Source organism: Salvelinus namaycush, chromosome 3 (genome assembly GCF_016432855.1).
Source record: "Salvelinus namaycush isolate Seneca chromosome 3, SaNama_1.0, whole genome shotgun sequence".
NCBI classification, from domain to species: domain Eukaryota; kingdom Metazoa; phylum Chordata; class Actinopteri; order Salmoniformes; family Salmonidae; genus Salvelinus; species Salvelinus namaycush.
This window is the reverse complement of record NC_052309.1, coordinates 16,349,443-16,368,832: the sequence shown is the minus strand read 5'-3', so window position 1 is coordinate 16,368,832 and position 19,390 is coordinate 16,349,443. Positions and strand designations below refer to the sequence as shown.

The window sequence follows — 19,390 nt, the reverse complement described above, 5'->3', positions numbered from 1 at the left end:
CTGGGAATGTGAAATAAATAAAAGCTGAAATAAATAATTATTTCTACTATTATTCTGACATTTCACATTCTTAAAAATAAAGTGGTGATCCTAACTGACCTAAGAGGGAATTAATTTTTACAAGGATTAAGTCAGGAATTGTGAAAAACTGAGTTTAAATGTATTTGGCTAAGGTGTATGTAAACTTCCGACTTCAACTGTACACACACACACACACACACACACACACACACACACACACACACACACACACACACACACACACACACACACACACCTCTTTCAAGGATGCACTAGCTCCAAGCTACCCCACACCGTTGGAGCCATTCTGTAATAAAAGCTACTAAAGAGAATAGAATCCCCCCTTTCCAATAATAACAAAAGAGCATCCAGTTTCACCAGCCAACAGTAAATCCTTAGGCAGCGATGCTATAATCATGTAATATACATGCCGTTTCAATGATTAAATAAAAAACGATATATATCACACACACAGTGCCAGTCAAGAGTTAGGACACCTACTCATTCAAGGGTTAGTGTTCATTTGTACTATTTTCTACATTGTAGAATAATCGTGAAGACAACAAAACTATGAAATAACACATATGGAGTCATGTAGTAACCAAAACAGTGCTAAACAAATCAAAATATATTTAATATTTGAGATTCTTCCAAAGTAGCCACCCTTTGCCTTGACAGTTTTGTACACTTTTGGTATTCTCTCAACCAGTTTCATGAGGTAGTCACCTGGAATGCATTTCAATTAACAGGTGTGCCTTGTTAAAAGTTAATTTGTGGAATTTCTTTCCTTCTTAATGCGTTTGAGACAATCAGTTGTGTTGTAACAAGGTTGGGGTGGTATACAGAAGATGGCCCTATTCGGTAAAAGACCAAGTCCATATTATGGAAAGAACAGCTCAAATAAGAGAAATGACAGTCCATTACTTTAAGAAATTGTCAGTCAATCTGGAGAATGAAGGACTTTGAAAGTTTCTTCCAAGTGTAGTTGCAAAAACCATCAAACTCTATGATGAAACTGGCTCTCATGAGGACCGCCACAGGAAGGGAAGAACCAGAGTTACCTCTGCAGCAGAGGATAAGTTCATTAGAGTTACCAGCCTCAGAAAATGGGCAATTAACTGCACCTCAGACTGCAGCCCAAATAAATTCTTCACAGAGTTCAAGTAACAGACACATCTCAACATCAACTGTTCAGAGGAGACTGCGTGAAATCAGGCCTTCATGGTCAAATTGCTGCAAAGAAACCACTACTAATAGGACACCAATAAAGAAGAAGAGACTTGCTTGGTGCAAGAAACATAAGAAATGGACATTAGACTGGTGGAACTCTGTCCTTTGGTCTGATGAGTCCAAATTTGAGATTTTTGGTTTTTGGTTCCGTGTCTTTGTGAGACGCAGAGTAGGTGAATGGATGATCTCTGCATGTGTGGTTCCCACCGTGAAGCATGGAGGTGGTGGTGTGATGGTGCTTTGCTGGTGACACCGTCTGATTTATGTAGAATTCAAGGCACTTAACCAGCATGGCTAGTGCAGCATTCTGCAGCGATACGCCATCCCATCTGGTTTGCGCTTAGTGGGACTATCATTTGTTTTTCAACAGGTCAATGACCCAACACACTTCCAGGCTGTGTAAGGGCTATTTGACCAAGAAGGAGAGTGATGAAGTGCTGCATCAGATGACCTGGCCTCCACAATCACCCAACCTCAACCCAATTGAGATGGTTTGGGATGAGTTGGTTTGCAGAGCGAAGGAAAAGCAGCCAACAAGTGCTCAGCATATGTGGGAACTCCTTCAAGACTGTTGGAAAAGCATTCCAGGTGAAGCTGGTTGAGAGAAATTCCAAGTGTGCAACGCTGTCATCAAGGCAAAGGGTGGCTACTTTCAAGAATCTAAAAAAATATATTTTGATTTGTTAAACACTTTTTTGGTTACTACATGATTCCATGTGTTATTTCATAGTTTATGTCTTCACTATTATTCTACGATGTATAAAATAGTAAAATAAAGAAAAACCCTTGAATGAGTAGGTGGGTCAAAACTTTTGACTGGTACAGTAAGGTAGTAAGTAAGGCAGTAAGTAAGGTAGTAAGTAAGGTAGTAGTCGTAGTCATAGTAGTATCTGTCAGCGATGGAACCTTAGTGGCCAGCTTCAGTCCAACAACCTCTCTATATGCAGTGGACTCCTCCTTTCTCCAAAGCATAGTGCTGCCTAGCGATCTTCTTTCTTACTCTCGTCCATTCTGGAATACAGATGAAAGTGGTAAGGGTGTTGTGTGGATAAAGACATGTACTAGATCTCAATGTTCTGTACGTGTTCAGAGATGTGAGCTGGGTTGATTGGGTTGTTAGCAGATAGGTCACAAAGCTGATTAGCCTCTGACCCTTGGGTCACTGTACTAAGCCTAGAGTATATTTAGAGGACCCAAAGAGGCTCAGAGAAACAGAATGTTTGTGTTGGGTCTTTCTACAATCTCTCCCCCATGTTCTTTCTCTCGCAATAGATATAAAACGCACCCTAGCATAATTAAATAAAAAGTTTAAACTTCGGACCACTTGGAATTAACATTTTTGCTTATTTTTATTTTCTGAATGCAGTTGAGTCTTACTGCTTTTTTTGCCTGTAGTGTTTCAATATGTGCACCTAAAAACAAAAATAAAGTGCTGGGATTAGAAGAAAAAAAATATTTATTTGACAATCTTAATTAAGAATAGGAGACTGGGTATGGGAGTCTCGGGTTATGCATGTACTCATGTAAATGTAGTCATTTCAACATGTTTGTAGAGTTAAATACCTGTTAAATATTGTAATTGCACTTCATAATCATTGAGTCAGTTATGTACATTGTCATCCAACAGAATCCTGACTGACTGGTTGAAAAAAAAAGTCATATTTGACAGTGCTGACATATAAAGAGCTTCTTTATATAGCCATACTTCTCAGGCATTAGATAGACCACTACAATGAAACGACATCTTATTTTCAGAAAGAAAACATTGACAGAAAAGCAGTGAATTATACTGTAAAAAATGCCTGTTCTCCAGTGATCAGTAAGGGACACCTCTCCAGTGAACTCGACTCATTTGTAAACCAATGCTCTACCATGGAATACTTCAATTTGATAGTCATGCCTTCAGTTTGAAAACACATTTCTCCTGTCTCTGGAAAACCATCGGAGGGACTCCTGTTGATTAAGGTAGTATTTTTGTTATTGATGACCTAAATGATGAATGTCAACCAAAGCTAAGAGCAAAATGTGAACAAATCAGAGAATCAAATGACACATCCCATCCCCAATGTCTCAGTGCTGTTTTGGGTAAAACATGATAACTCTGTCATTCCATCAAACATTAACATGATGACTAGCAGATCTCTTGCCTGTGACATGGGGCCTAGCAACAGCATGGTAACAGACAGTCATCATTGTAGAGAAGACAACAAAAACATAAAGGTCAATCATTATATAAAGATATTATCCTCCATTAGCAGCCAACATAGGTTGTGCCTAACAAAAATACAAAAATATTCAAGATGAAGTTTCTTTTGAAAATAAAAACGGTTCCCTGATACATTTCCCCATGTCTTACAGCAGTGCATTATAATCAGTGACTTTTATTGGTCAATTAAGGGTAAGGGTTAAATAAGAACAAGCTGACAGTCTGGAGGCCTGGAGTTGGGCCATTGTATGCCCTAAGTATATACCATTTTCCAGTTGTATTTTTTTTGCACTTTGTAAAGGGCATTAGGAGGATTGCCTGCGCATCACCTTTTCACCTTACTTCAAATGATAACATTCTTAAATGATTTAAAAATTAAACAGTGGACAGATGGAGACAAAAAACAAGCTTCAAAACACATTATTCTGAGGAACAAATGTGGCAGATGTGAACTGATTCTCTGATTGATCGACAAATCCTCCGCCATGAAAACATTAAGACGTCAAATAAGATGACCCTGCAGGTCAGTCATGATTATCATTACCCTTTTAAGGTTTACAACACTTGGTCAATTCCAAACCACATAGCCCTGTACCAATACAACACACACGCTAAATAAAAAGGTACAGTACGTTTCTCATTCTGAGGTGGTCTCTTCAAAATTACACACCTGCATCCATGGAGTTCCTGTTTTACAGAATATTTCAGTCTGAGTGCCCTGTGTGGACACATCCTGTCTTATCTGAACACAGGCAGCTGGACGTGGGTGTGCTGTAGGTTGTGGTCTAGTAGCCTTGGCATCCCCACCGCCTCGTAGCCCCGTCCCAGCATGCTTTCCTTGATGCAGGGCGGGTGGAGATCACTGATCAGGCACTCCAGAGACTGCAGGCTGCTGCTCAGCACAGAAGCGTGGCACAGGCTGGTGCTGGGCAGCCCACAACAGATGCCCAAGCTTTGGTCTGTGGCGTAGACCTGGGGGTGAGGATGGTGGTGGGGGTGGAGCTGGTGGTTGGGGTGATGGTTTGGGTGAGGGTGGGGTTGGGAGAGCCCCATGTCTCTGGCCCGGCCCATAGAGGAACCAGGCACCAGCTCCTGAGGGTTGTAACAGTCACTGTCTGGGGTGACCAGAACACTGTTCCAGGGAGGGGCGAAGTACTGGCCCACAGAGAACTCCCCATGCATAGCAGCACAGTTCAGAGGGGAGGAGCTAACCCGGTCCTGCCCAATCCCTGCTCCGTTAGTGCCTGCACTGAGGGGATGGTGCCTATAGGAGAGCTGTGCTGAGCAGGCCAAAGGGAGACAGGTCTCTGGAGAGCGGCTGACCACGGCCCCTCCCCCGCTGCCCATTCGAGCATTGTTGTACATCCTTAGCGCCCCCTGTTGGTAGTGCTGCTGTTGTTGTTGGTGCTGCCACATGCTATAGTCCACTCTCTCCAGGTAGCCAGCCTGGGCCATGTCTGCGCTCTGGGTAGGCAGCACAGCCCCGGAGTACGCTAGGCTGCTCTGGGGCACCACTCCCCAGGTAAAGCCAGAGTCTGAGCAGGCCACAGCAGCCACAGCCTGGCGTGAGGGGCTTGGCTGGGCCTCTCCCCCGTGCTGCAGGGCCTGGCTGTGGGAGTGTCTGTTCATCTGCCTCAGCAGGCTCTGGACGTCCAGGTCCGACTGAGAGGCCAGAGTCTGTCCTACTGGGGTGGGGATGACAGAGGCAGCAACAATGATATTAGAGGGAACAGCCATTTTGGGCCCGTCAGGAGGCTTGCAGGAGCCCATGTGGTAGCTCTTCTGCTGCCCGTGTCTGTTGTTACTGAGAGGGTTGTATGGTGCCGCTGCAGTTTGGGCGGGGGAATGTTTCGTCCTCTTGCCCTCAGAGTTTTTCAGCACGCCTTTGACCACGGAGACGGTGGCCTTTACAACACCCAGTAGGCCCCGGTAGCCTCCTGAGTAGGGACTGTAGTGCTGGGTGCATGTGGTGTCCAGGCCGTTGACAGTCCTGTTCAGCTGTTTGTGCTGCGGCACTCTGATGTTGGATGGGAAGATCTTGATGGACAGGGGGCTGCTGGCCGTCTTCTGGGCAAAGGCATCCAGCTCTGCAGGGGATGGATACCGAGGGCCATTCATGGAGGACAGCTCACCTGCAACACAAACAAAGAAAAAAAATGGTTAGTCTATACTTCCTTAAGATCTAGCTTACACAAAGTGCCTGGTTATAAAGTACAAGAGTAGGCTTGATGATAATTGCCAGCTGGGACTAAAATAAAGAAAATCAGTATATCAATTGACCAATCCATATAGGCCAAAACACTCCTTGTGATAAATATTCCAACAGATAAAGCATGTCAGAACAGAGAACACAATGTCCAAGGACCAGAGACAAGAGGAATAGCCCAATAAAAACACACTTATTGTAACGTCTCCTCCATTTCCTTTTCACACTCTCCAGTTTCACCTCCCTCCCTTTAGGAAGATGAACCGTTGACATCTGCATCTCTTTTAAACTCATTATTGGGAGGGAGACACCTCCGGCACGGTTTGATCAGTGCTTTATGAAATATATTCTGACTTATTTCAACCCAGAATTGGATTACCCTGGGAAATCAGGGAGAAGAGCAGGAGGCAGCCGGGTACAGAAGAAATTTTGTCGCAGCGGCTCAAGTGGGATTCATTTGGTGACATTTGGCCATGAAACTAGCGTCAGATGTGCCGAGTTAAAAGCTGGAGTGGATGGGGCTGGATGTTAAGAAATTACAGCTGTACTGTGTTCCCCGTTTCTACTGTAGGCCAATCTAAACCCAATCCTGATGTTGTGGTTTCTCAAAGCCTGAAAGACAATATAAAATCTGATGAGAAAAATATATATTTGTATTCCTTTTCATCTCACGATTACATCTTTAAAAATGTAATTGGTGAACAAGTTACACCATGAAGCTCACATCCAACAATGTCTAATGAGACTTGAATATGAAGATAGTCGTCGTGGCCAAAAATATTGGCACCCTTGCACTTTTTTCAAGTAACTCACAATTTTCCCTAACAATAAGTTTAAATTGACCAAAGTATTTGGTCTCCACAATTCTTTATTTCACTGTTAATATTGATTCAGAACTTAATGTATCCATTTAAAATCAGAAAATAAACAGAAATGGACACCCTAGACTTAATATTTGGTAGCACAGCCTTCAGTCAAAATAACTGCAATCAAGCACTTCCTATAGCCATCGATGAGCTTCCTGCACCTCTGTACTGGCAGTTTGGCCCACTCCTCTTGTGCAAACTGCTCCAGTTCTCACAGATTTGAAGGGTGCCTACTCCCAACTGCTGTTTTCAGATCTCTCCACAAGTTTTGAATGGAATTCAGATATGGACTCATTGCTGGCCACTTCAGAACAGTTCAGCGTTTTGTCTTGAACCATTCCTGGGTGCTTTTTGAAGTGTGTTTGGGGTCATTGTCCTGCTGATAAAACCTTCGACAGAGACCTAGTGCCAGAGGAAGCAAAGTAAACCCAAAATATCACTGAACCTCCATGTTTGACTGTAGGGAAGGTGTTCTTTTCATTGAAGGCTTCATTTTGTTGTTTTCTGTAAACAGAAATCGTGCATTTTACAAATAATTTTTTTTTAACTCTAATTTGGTCTCATCTGTCTACAGGACATTCATCCAGAAGGATTTTGCCATGTTCATGTGTGTTGTGGCAAATTTCAGTTAGGCTTTCTTATTTCTCGCTCTCAGCAGTGGGGTCCTCTTGGGTCTCCTACCCTTTCATTGAGCTGGCGACGGATGGTGCGGGTTGAAACAGTCGCACCTTGTGTCTGAAAGTCAGCTTGAATCTGTGTGGCAGTTGATCAAGGTGCTTTCTCCACCATTCCAACAATCGTTCGCTGCAATCTTCCATCAAGTGCTCTCTTGCGGCCACGTCCAGGGAAGTTGGCTACACTGGCATGGGCCTTAAACTTCTTGATAACATTATGTATGGTGGAAAAGGGAACATCAAGGTCTCTGGAGATGGACTTGTAGCCTTGAGATTGTAGCCAAGCATGGACAATCTTGTGTCTGACCTCATTTTCTCCATGCTCATTGCGGTACACACAGCGACACAAAAACAGGAGAATGAGTCCTTTTCTCTATTCAAACTGGTTGAATGCGATTTTTACATGCATTCAATTCAAATCAAACTTTGTCACATGCGCCGAATACAACAAGTGTAGACCTTACTATGAAATGTTTACTTACAAGCCCTTAACCAACAGTGTACCTCAAAAATATTTACCAAATAAACTAAAGTAAAACATAATAAAAAGTAACAATAACGAGGCTGTACACAGTGGGTACCGGTACTGAGTCAGTGTACAGGTTAGGTAATTTGTACATGTAGGTAGGGGTGAAGTGACTATGCATAGATAATAAACAGCGAGTAGCAGCAGTGCACAAAAAAAAATGGGGGGGGGGGGGGGGGGGGTAATAGTCCAGTGGCCATTTGATTAATTGTTCAGCAGTCTTACGGCTTGGGGGTAGAAGCTGTCAACCTCACTAGGGTAGGGGGCAGAATTTGAAATTTTGGATGAAAAGCGTGCCCAAAGTAAACTGCCTGCTACTCAGGCCCAGAAGCTAGGATATGCATATAATTGGTAGATTTGGATAGAAAAAACCTCTAAAGTTTCCAAAACTGTTAAAAAATTGTCTGTGACTATAACAGAACTGATATGGCAGGCGAAAACCTGGGGAAAATCCATCCAGGAAGTGCTATTATTTTGAAATGCCTGTTTTTCCAACGAAAGCCTATCCACCATACAAAGACTTATGACCTAGTTCACGATGTCTATGGCTTCCACTACATGTGGCCAGTCTTTAGGCATTGTTTCAGGCTTATACTCTGAAAAATTAGGGAGAAAAAGCACTTTCAATGAGAGGCCAGTGGAAATTTCCAGACATGAGTCCAGCGCGTGACCGGGAGTCCGCTTTTCTTGTTTCTCCTTTTCTACTGACGAAGCTATTGTCCGGTTGAAATATGATCGATTATTTATGACAATAACAACCTGAGGATTGATTATAAACATCGTTTGACATGTTTCGACGAACTTTTATGGTACTTTTTTGATTTTTCGTCTGTCTGTTGTGACCGCGCTTTGTTCCAATGGATTACTGAACAAACGCACCAACAAAACTGAGGTTTTTGGACATAGAGGGACATTATCAAACAAAACAAACATTTATTGTGTAACATGGAGTCTTCGGAGTGCAACCATATGAAGATCATCAAAGGAAAGTGATAAATTGTATCGCTATTTCTGACTTTTGTTACTCGTCTACTTGGCTGGTTACTGTTTGTAATGATTTGTCTGCTGGGCGCTGTTCTCAGATAATCGCATGGTTTGCTTTCGCCGTAAAGTCTTTTTGAAATCTGACACCGTGATTGGATTAACAAGAAGTAATCGTTTCATGAATTTTTATAATGAGTATTTTTGTTTTTGAATTTGGTGCTCTGCAATTTCACTGGATGTTGGCCAGGTGGGACGGTAGCGTCCCACACCCCCTAGAGAGGTTAAGGAGCCTTTTGGCCCTAGACTTGGCGCTCTGGTACCGCTTGCCGTGCGGTAGAAGAGAAAACAGGTCTATAACTTGGGTGACTGGAGTCTGACAATTTTATGGGCTTTCCTCTGACTCGATTGCAGGAAGCTTGGAAGTTTGTTGGTGATGTGGACACCAAGGAACTTGAAACTCTCGACCCGCTGCACTACAGCCCCGTCGATGTTAATGGGGGCCTGTTCGGCCCGCTTTTTCCTGTATTCCACGATCAGCTTCTTTGTCTTGCTCACATTGAGGGATAGGTTGTTGTCCTGGCACCACACTGCCAGTTCTCTGACCACCTCCCTATAGGCTGTCTCATCGTTGTCGGTTATCAGGCCTACCACTGTTGTGTCATCAGCAAACTTAATGGTGTTGGAGTCGTGTTTGGCCACACAGTCATGGGTGAACAGGGAGTACATGAGGGGACTAAGTACACACCCCTGAGGGGCCCCAGTGTTGAGGATCAGCGTGGCAGACGTGTTGTTGCCTACCCTTACCAACTGGGGCAGCCCGTCAGGAAGTCCAGGATCCAGTTGCAGAGAGAGGTGTTTAGTCCCAGGGTCCTTGGCTTAGTAAAGAGCTTCGTGGGCACTATGGTGTTGAACGCTGAGCTGTAGTCAATGAACAGCATGCTCTCAATCTTAATTCTGTATTGACCCTCTGCTTGTTTGATGGTTCGTCTGAGGGCATAGCGGGATTTCTTATAGGCATCCGGATTAGTGTCCCGCTCCTTGAAAGCGGCAGCTCTAGCTTTTAGATCGATGCGGATGTTGCCTGGAATCCTTGGCTTCTGGTTGGGACATGCATGTACGGTCACTGTGGGGACGACATCGTCGTCGATGCACTTATTGATGAAGCCAATGACTGAGGCGGTATACTCCTCAATGCCATTGGATGAATCCCGGAACATATTCCAGTCTGTGCTAGCAAAACAGTCCTGTAGCATAGCATCCGCGTCATCTGACCACTTCCACATTGAGCGAGTCACTGGTACTTCCTGCTTTAGTTTTTGCTTGTAAGCAGGAATCAGGAGGATATAATTATGGTCAGATTTGCCAAATAGAGGGCGGGGGAGAGCTTTGAATGCATCTGTGTGGAGAATAGGTGGTCTAGAGTTTTTTTTTCTCTGGTTACACATGTGACATGCTGGTAAAAATGTGGTAAAACTGATTTAAGTTTGCCTGCATTAAAGTCCCCGGCCACTAGGAGCGCCGCTTCTGGGTGAGCATTTGCCTGTTTGCTTATGGCCTTATAGAGTTGGTTGAGTGCGGTCTTAGTGCCAGCATCGGTCTGTGGTGGTAAATAGACGGCTACGAATAATGTAGATGAGATCTCTTGGTAGAGCAATACCTCAAGACTTCTTTAAAATTAGACATCGCGCACCAGCTGTTATTGACAAAAAGATACATACCCCCACCCCTTGTCTTACCAGACATAGCTTCTCTGTTCTGCCGGTGCATTTAAAATCCCTCCAGCTCTATATTATCTGTGTCGTCGTTCAGCCACAACTCGGTGAAACATAAGATATTACAGTTCTTAATGTCCCGTTGGTAGGATACTCGTACGTCATCACTTTCATTTTCCAATGATTGCATGTTAGCAAGTAGAATTGATGGCAGTGGGAGTTTACTCGCTCGCCTACGGATTCTCAAAAGGCAGCCTGATCTGGATCCTCTTTTCCTCCGTCTTTCCTTCACGCAAATGATGGGGATGTGGGCCTGTTCCCGGGAGAACAGTATATCTTTCTCGTCGGACTCGTTAAAGGAAAAAGCTTCTTCCAGTTCGTGGTGAGTAATCCAGTTCTGATGTCCAGAAGCTATTTTTCAGTCATAAGAGACATCAGTAAAGGAGAATCAGCTGCTTCAAATCATATAAATATATTAATTATAGATTAAATAATATTGTCCGGGCCATTTTAGGATTTCTTTGTGGAATAAACTAACATTTAGTAAATAATTCAGATTATTTATTTTTTTGGTCAACTGCAAACCAAAGACATGCATATGTAGACACCAAAATACTTTAATTTCAACAGTTTTCTGGACGAAATGGTGCATTATTTGAAAAAAGTAGAAGGGTGCCAATATTTTTGGCCACTAGTGTAGCTTTCAAATCATCCAAGGCTACCTACCTGTAAAGTAAGAAATTCAGCTGCTCTAAATCCTCTTACGGACCTGTATTGACTGTAATATGTAGCTTAAACTGTGAGGAGAAGTCAGGGCACACTCCACAGGGTGCGCTATTGAATGGTGTACGGGAAAGCTGAGGGGACAAACCAAGATTGGATTTAAACACGATTATTCATGCAATTTCATGGCTGCTTAGCTCACAGCAACAAAGGAGAGGCGGAAAAGGCGCTCCATTTAAAAGCAATAAATCATCTGGCAGAAATTACCACCACCCCTCAGAACGACACTTTTATGGAATTCCTGACATGAAAAGCAAAAGTGCTGAAATTAACCTAGATTACTCTGTAGTCAGTGACAATCACTTCCACAGCACACATAAGGAGGCGAGTGGCGACAAAGGGAGTAGAGGAAAAAAAATATATATACAAAAATCGAAACAAAAAACACTTCAAAACCCATTTGAAGAGACACTTCAGCCGTACAAGCAACACACCATCACAGTTAATATTGTGAAATATGGGGAGCGCTCAATTGTTGTTCCCGTTCGGAATTGATTTGGTAGTTCATTTCATTTCAGGCCCACAACGAGCCTCCAACTGTCAAAATGATTCAATCTACAAAATCTCATAAAGAAAATAAATTGGGTGTTTAAAATGGAGGGAGGGGGAGAGGTGGAGTGTTTTATCCATCCAAGCATCTTCCAGTGGAGCCAAGGGAACAGAACTGCACCGTAGCAGTGCCAGCAGCAGCCAGAGTGAATTCCACAGAGAACTACAATACAGCAAAACACTAGTTATTTATGTATCACTATACACCAGTGGTATAGAAAACAAGGACATCTGGGAGTGTTAAACCGATGTCTACGCAACCTCTAGACAACCCTGTGATCCTGCATGACTATCAAGTATCTCAGTATGGAGAAAACATTTTGAAATGAGAAGTTACTGCCTGAACTTGTCCAATATTAAATACAGATTATTTTGCAGCTCAGGACCCTGCCTGGAATGAGTCAAGATTGAGCTGCCTTTAACTATCTTATGCTCAAAACAAGGCAAAAGAATGACCATTCGACAGTTATAAACTCTGTTTCAACTGAAAACACTAAAGTGCTCTACATTAAAGATGCATTCAAGGTTTTGTATAATTTCAGCCAGTAGTTTTGAAAGTAGTGCTCATGAGCCAAATCTGGTCCCCAAAAATTCCGCACAATTGTGTACAACTTCATACATTTTTTATGATGTGTTACATCCTGCAACAAAACAAATTCTGCAATTCGTATGATACGTTACGAATTCCAATATGTACCACGTTATGAATCTCGTTCAATTTCTAATTATAAACTGGGTGGTTTGAACCCTGAATGCTGATTGGTTGACAGCCGTGGTATATCAGTATACCACGGGTATGACAAAACATTTATTTTTACTGCTCTAATTACATTGGTAACCAGTTTATAATAGCAATAAGGCACCTCGTGGGTTTGTGGTATATGGCCAATATACCATGGCTAAGGGCTGTGTCCAGGCACTCCGCTTTGCGTTGTGCATAACAGCAGCCCTTAGCCGTGGGATATATTGGCCATATACCACACCCCCTCGGGCCTTCTTGCTTAATTATAGAAATCTCTTCAAGGCATCATCAGCATCTTTCATTAACGCACCAGCATCAAATCAGAAGTACAGTACCACACAGAGTAATTTATTCTGCCCCAAATCATCTCTCGTCCAATTACCAGAGAGATAAATATTGTAAAACCAATCACGGAGTGCCATTGGTCCCATCCCTTGTTTGGTACAGCGTCAATGTTTTGCCCTGAGCCCTCAAGAATGGCTAGGCGTTCCATAAACACTACAAACACAGAATGCTAACTCATCTTCAAAGAACGTCTCACTCCTTAAATCCACAGATTACAGCCCTGTCAGCAACACAAAGACATGCCACCCACAGTGACAGGCTCACATGTCAACACACAGGCCTCTGCTGGTTTCAAACCCACCACGCTCAAATATTCCCTCATCTATCATTTCAATACCATTGGCAGTGGCACGAATGGCATAGTTATGGTGGTTCAAATGAACCAATGAGCAGAGGGCTGCTAGGTCAAACTTGGACTGAAGTGGTTAGCTATGCAGCAGAACTGCCTCAGTATCCACTCAGTGTTTAGAGAGGACAGCCCTAAGTCAGTCTATCCCTCTCCATCCAAAAGGTGGGCACTAACCTGCAACTATAACCAAGGCAACAGTAAAGGAAAAAAATGTAATTTAAAGCACAAGGACAATTTAGACAAAACAAATGTATATGTCTCTTTAAATGACTCGCTCTTTGAGAGGGCCTGGTTTACAAAGTGAGTGCACAGCAGTCTGACCTTTCCTTACAGCATTAACATTTATGGAAATCTGGGGGAATGAAAGCTGTGAATAACAAAATATTGGGCCTCTTAAGTCTGCAAATAAAATGCCAGCTCACACCCCCCCAGAATAGAAAAGCGACACACACCTTTGTGCCGTTCGGTATGGAGTGACAGAATGAGGTATTTAGCAGTCTGACCTTAAGCACTTAATCACCCAGAACACGCAAACTGCACATAGTCTCCCAGCCCACTCTTTCTCAGCCGAGGGAGAGAATATGAGCGAGAGAGAAAGAAAGAGAAAATGAAAGAGAGGAGCAGAGGCAGAAGTTAAAGCCCTCACTAAATAGAACATCACTTCCTTAGCTGGTGACTCCATTAAGCTAATTTCCCCTCTCACCTTTACCGGGATGATTGGGATTCAAATGTCCGTGATGCTCCACCATGGTTAGCCTTGAATGCACTAGCTGTGTGGTGGGTGTTGGGGCTAGGAACAGAAACCCTGCCTGTCGCATGCTTCCCAGTCGAAACAGTTAGCGGGGCGGGATTCGTCAAGTGTTTTCTGTCATTCAACGAGAGAGACGAGAGGGCCAGCAGCAGCTAGGCCCTACTGTCTGCAGTGCACTACTAGTTTTCACGGACATTTTGTTCACTTGAGAAGTACTGCACCAGACATCTTAGCTAGATGTAAAATTTCACGACTAGACCGCCTCGCTAAAAAAGTACATTTATTTCAGATTTATTGATTGATCTATTTTGAGGAAGTGTTCAATAGGGACAAACAGTAACCTTGCCGCTTTTTTCTCGTTTTTCAAGCGAAGGTCTTTAGGGAGTATGAGAGAACAGACGTCCTCGTCGCCTAGCCGAGTTCTGCTTGGAGCCAACCGAACCCATGTATGCGGACGCCTTGACTTTCACGGCTACATGCTGGGTAACACTGGCACGCTTTCACAGGAAGTGCCTAATCCTGACTTCCTTTCTTCCACATGGGGCGGGGGCCGTCCTTGGTGAGATGGGTGGGTGGAGGCTGAGGGTCAATCCTAAAATCTCAATTAACAGTGTGGCTAATTAACCACAGGCACATTCTTGAAATCTAATGAACTATTTTCAGCAGCCTGATAATGAGTATCTGACACACACGGGGAGAAAGAGCGAGTGTGTGTATGTGTAGGCCTAATATTTTTGAAGTTTAAAATATGTCTCAACCATAAAAACTGTCAAATGAGAAACAGATAGGTGAGGTGATGTACAGCGTTGAGTATTCTTCACCATGCCACAGTCTTTCGGGAACCCTGCACCGAATCCACCCCCATACAAGCCCACAAGATGCTTTCAGTCGTGGTAAACTAGCTAATCCCCCCATGGTCACGCTTAAAGCAATACCCCGCAGATCAGAGTGGAGACCTCATTGTTTCAGAACTGTTTGAGTTAATCACTGATTAACTGGCGAAACAAGCCCCTGAGCCAGGGCTAAAAACAGAGTCCCTCTGCTGCTCTTCTGGTTCTCACACAAAACACCCAACAGAAGGAACCAAACAGAATTACCATTACCCCTCCTGCTATTACAATAACCACTAATATAGGCCTGTGCTTGGTGGTGGTTAATCCTTGTGCAACGATCACAAAAATATTCTTAAATTAACCATCGACAAAATGAGAAAAACAGGGCAAGAAGCCCAAAGTCTAGGTTGTAAGAAAAGTCTTTGGTGTTAAATCGTTTTCTGATGAAAATGTTTGGTGGATAAACATGCTGACTAGCTACTCCTCACTGGGGACACGCCACACCAAGGCATTCAGTCACGGACATTCATTAGTGCTGTTCTCAGGACCACAAGCAAACACAAACATGCACTGCTAAACATCACATTACACACCCATGTTTCACTATGGCGATCCAAACATTTATATCAACACCACTATACAGTAACCGTATCAACCTGCCCCCTACACAACCAGACTGTCCTTGACAACTAGGCTAATTAACAACATTAAAAACCTAGGCCCCGGCATCACCATGACAACCTCTTGTATGAGCACAGTTGGCCCTAATAGACCCACTTGTTAGAACCAATGTAATTAATTGACCACGCCTCCATTCAGCTGCTAGTGGCAAGTCTCTGTAATTGACTGCCCCCGTTGCTCAGGCAGAGCAAGACACCTCGCCTTGTATCGACTATCTGGACCTGCCTCACGTCCACCACAACACAGCTCCACATGGAGCCTTTACTTCCCCTTGGATGTGACCAAGGCATACAGTAACTGCTGTGAATGAAAATTAAGTCAGAACCCTCCTGCATGTATTCAACATCCATGAGTAGAGATCTAGGGCTCAGTTTGAATATTGTGGTAAAGCATTTGCATGGTGTCTCTAGCTGTGCACAGGTCGGTGCCCTTATAAAGCAGAGCCATTGAGATGCAGAGCCTGCAGCTGTCTTCATCTCTGTATCCATATGAACACGCATTAATATTAATGGAGTCTGAGGAGGTCAGCTGGGTCTCTGGACTGAGGCCTCCTCACACAGATCTGGAGTGAAGAGAGCAAGCGAGCTACACACAAGGGGGGAGGGAGAAGTTAGAGAGTGGACAGAGCCGGTGTTCCAGCCCTCTGTGTTCCAGCCCTCTGTGTTCCAGCCCTCTGTGTTCCAGCCCTCTGTGTTCCAGCCCTCTGTGTTCCAGCCCTCTGTGTTCCAGCCCTCTGTGTTCCAGCCCTCTGTGTTCCAGCCCTCTGAGGATACTATTCCTGAACTTAGAATGAGTGAAATACACGGAATGAGATATAAATAAAGACCAAGCTGAAGCACTGATGTGCGCGCACACACACCTCTACCTCTCCATCACACATAACAAACAGAAACACATTGTACCCATTTACGTCCTCCCTTGCTTCCCCTTTCTCTAATCTCTTCATGAGGGGTGTTCGTTTGTGGAACAGAAGAACCTTGGGGGTGAATACTTAGTTATTTGTGCTTGAAGAGACTCAGGCGGATACCTCTTTACGAGAGAGTGTCACTCCCCATTTGTCTCTGCTCGGCAGCACCGGAGAAAGCAGCGCAGCGCTCTAAAAGAACCCTCCGGAAGCACAGGCCGGCAGCATGGGATAAAGCATTCCCGGCTCCGGTCTGCTGTTCAGGCCAAGTGCAGAGTACTCATTAGCTCTCATCACATAAACCCTCGCACTTAGTTCCACACACACACTTTCTCATATTTAAAAGATGGGTTGGCATAGTCAGGGATTCCTCTGTGAAGCCGAACCACAGACATCCATTGGAACAGTCTATCTGTAAACTCTGAATCCTCTGAAAGCTATTCAACAAAAATCTGTATGAGAACCACAAATCTTTCAACTGAGAATCCCAATGGGAAAAAACACAAAAACATTCTAGAGAAGTCTTCTGGGTCTTGTCTAACCAGCATGCGCCAATCAGTAGAGCAGTTTGTTTCATGTGGTTGTGTTTGAAATGTCAGGCTAGTGCTGGAGGGAATGCTGCGCCACACACACACAAAGCTCCGGGAGGGTGTAATGGGTCCTGCAGGTAAACAGGATGAGGAAGGCGCTTGTGGTTCTGCCTGAGGCAAACTAGACCCTTCTGTTCGAGCATTTAGCAGACAAGTGCTCTACTGATTAGCAATTAATAATGGAGAGACAAAGGGGTGTTTCACCCCAGGAGAGAGATGGTGAGATGAGAGATGAGGGACATGGGGGTAGGGAACAGAGGATCCTAGTCTCCCAGAGAGCATTAGTGAAAGGTTTCAATGTGAAGGAAAGCTGGGGATACACAGGATTTGTTTTCATGGCCAGTGAAGCTAGAGAAATACATTACAAATCCATCAGCTTGCATTTAGTCAGAATGTCTCCACACAATTACTCATCGGCCTTGGGGTTAATCACTCAGGCAATTTCTGCATTTTCTATACCTGACTTACTGTATATCACAAAAGAAAATGCTAATATCATGTTATTATGCTATCTATGTGGGGATAGGCTTGGCTGATATGCGGTTTCCCATAAATTCATGTCATAAACTTCCACAGAAATCTGACAGAGCAATAAACATAAAACAGAGATGAAACATTCTCTGGATTTAATCATGGAAATATGATAACTAAACTCAGAAAGCCCCACGCTGGTTTCATCAGCCGACAACTGCCACAACATAACCTCTCATTAAATGTGATAATAAATGTGCACTGGCAATGAGGATAATAAACACGTATTTTAAAATCTCTGTTTATGACATGGATAACATGGCTTGTAATCACTTATCTTCTGATTAACACAGCACATGCTTGAGCGAGCCTTTTCTGTGATCCAAGTTCAAAAGGAAGGTCCTCTCTAGCGTATGAAGTTACATAGAGTTCTCCGACAGTGGCCATGACAACATGGTTTTATTTGACCATGTACGCATCGTCCCACCCATATCAAAAAGCAGCAGAAACAGAGAAAACCTGAATAATAAGCACCGTGTGTTTCGGGTATTTATGTGGGCAAATGGCTGAGCGAGCAACAATGTGTGAAAGGAGGCAGCATATAATAAAAGGTACAGATTGTAAAATAGTTTTATAGAGAAAAGTTCTGGGCTCACTAGGAGAAGTTGTGGGGGGGTTGCATGGTAGTATGCCCTTTGCAGGACAATCATCATCATTATCAGCACAGACCGGCCCAGCCCACGTAACAGCATTCCATCGTTGATCAATGCCCTCATGAATTAAATTAGAGTGCAAGATGACTACCTGTGATAAGACCCGCAGGATCCACACAGATCTGAGGGGGAGATACCAACCCTGTATGGTTCTCTTCAGCAGGCCAGTCATCCAGCCAGTCATCCAGCCAGTCATCCAGCCAGCTAGCCAGTCACCCAGCCAGCCAGTCAGCCAGCCAGTCATCCAGTCAGCCAGAGGTAGATAAATAGGCCAAGGTGAACTCACCCTCCCTCACCACAGCTCTAGTCTCTCCTGCTCCATAACCCTGCAGGCAGAGGTCCAAACCTCTACTGAGACAGCACAGAGATGAGGGGCATAATTAAAGATAATCAACTTCATCAGATGGATGCTCGGTGGAACTAACGGTTGCGACAGGAGAGGCTGGTTTAACATTGTACATCTCGGAACTTTGTAACAAGGGCATTCTATACCCTAACTACAGTTGTGTGTGTATAAGTGAAAAGTGCTTTCCCCCTAAAAATTGAATATATTTCTTTCTCTTTTGAATTCCACCAGTCACTCACCACACCGAGATACAAACACAGCACCACGAGTGAAACAAAGTTGGGGCTCTGTTGTGAAATGTAGAGTTAGTGGCTGTTCTCCTGTGCTGCTGAGAGCAGAAACATGTGGACTCACTTTTTCTCGTGCTGGGCTGCGGCTGCTGTGGGGGAGCATCCAGGATCTTGGGGGTGCAGACCAGGTGCTGAGATGAGAGGTTCTGCTGCCGTCTCTGTAGGCAGGCTAACATGGCTGCAGCTTTCTGGGGGTTCTACAGCCGCTTGGACCTCGGGGGAACCTGAGAGGGACAGGGAGAGAAAAACACATCCGTTAGCTTTTGATCATGTATTAAATTACAAGCTGCTGGCTGTTGAACTGAATGCAAAACCCAAAACTGAAGTCAAAGCCCTGTAAGCAAACTCTTACCACGCTGATGGAGGTCTCCCCCTCAGGAGTTTCCCTGTGCTCTCCCTCCAATGCATGCATGCTCTCTACTTTCCTTTTTAAAGCCAAAATAAAAAAATGTTTAAAAACTGTTCCCACCTCAGGCCCGTATTACCATAGTCAAACTCAGCAACCTCTTTGAACTGCGGACACTACATATCTAAGAATGTAAAATCACTTAACATCAAACCAACTTCCCCACTCCGCTTTAGACGCTAGGATGGCTCTTCGCTGTTCTCCATATTGCC

General features: G+C 44.0%; 1 protein-coding gene across 2 annotated transcripts in view; it reads right to left on the bottom strand.

Moving 5' to 3' along the window:
- Window positions 1-2,689: 2,689 nt before the first annotated feature.
- LOC120045009 (protein FAM222A-like) overlaps window positions 2,690-19,390 on the bottom strand; it is a 30,797-nt gene continuing 14,096 nt past the window's right edge. For both annotated transcript variants that reach the window (XM_038989816.1, XM_038989815.1), the window contains exons 2-3: window positions 18,837-18,996; window positions 2,690-5,589 (exon numbers count right to left, since the gene is read on the bottom strand). In XM_038989816.1, the coding sequence (XP_038845744.1) occupies window positions 4,196-5,589; window positions 18,837-18,948 (1,506 nt within the window). In that variant the 5' untranslated portion in view covers window positions 18,949-18,996 and the 3' untranslated portion in view covers window positions 2,690-4,195. The remainder of the gene's footprint in view (window positions 5,590-18,836; window positions 18,997-19,390) is intronic.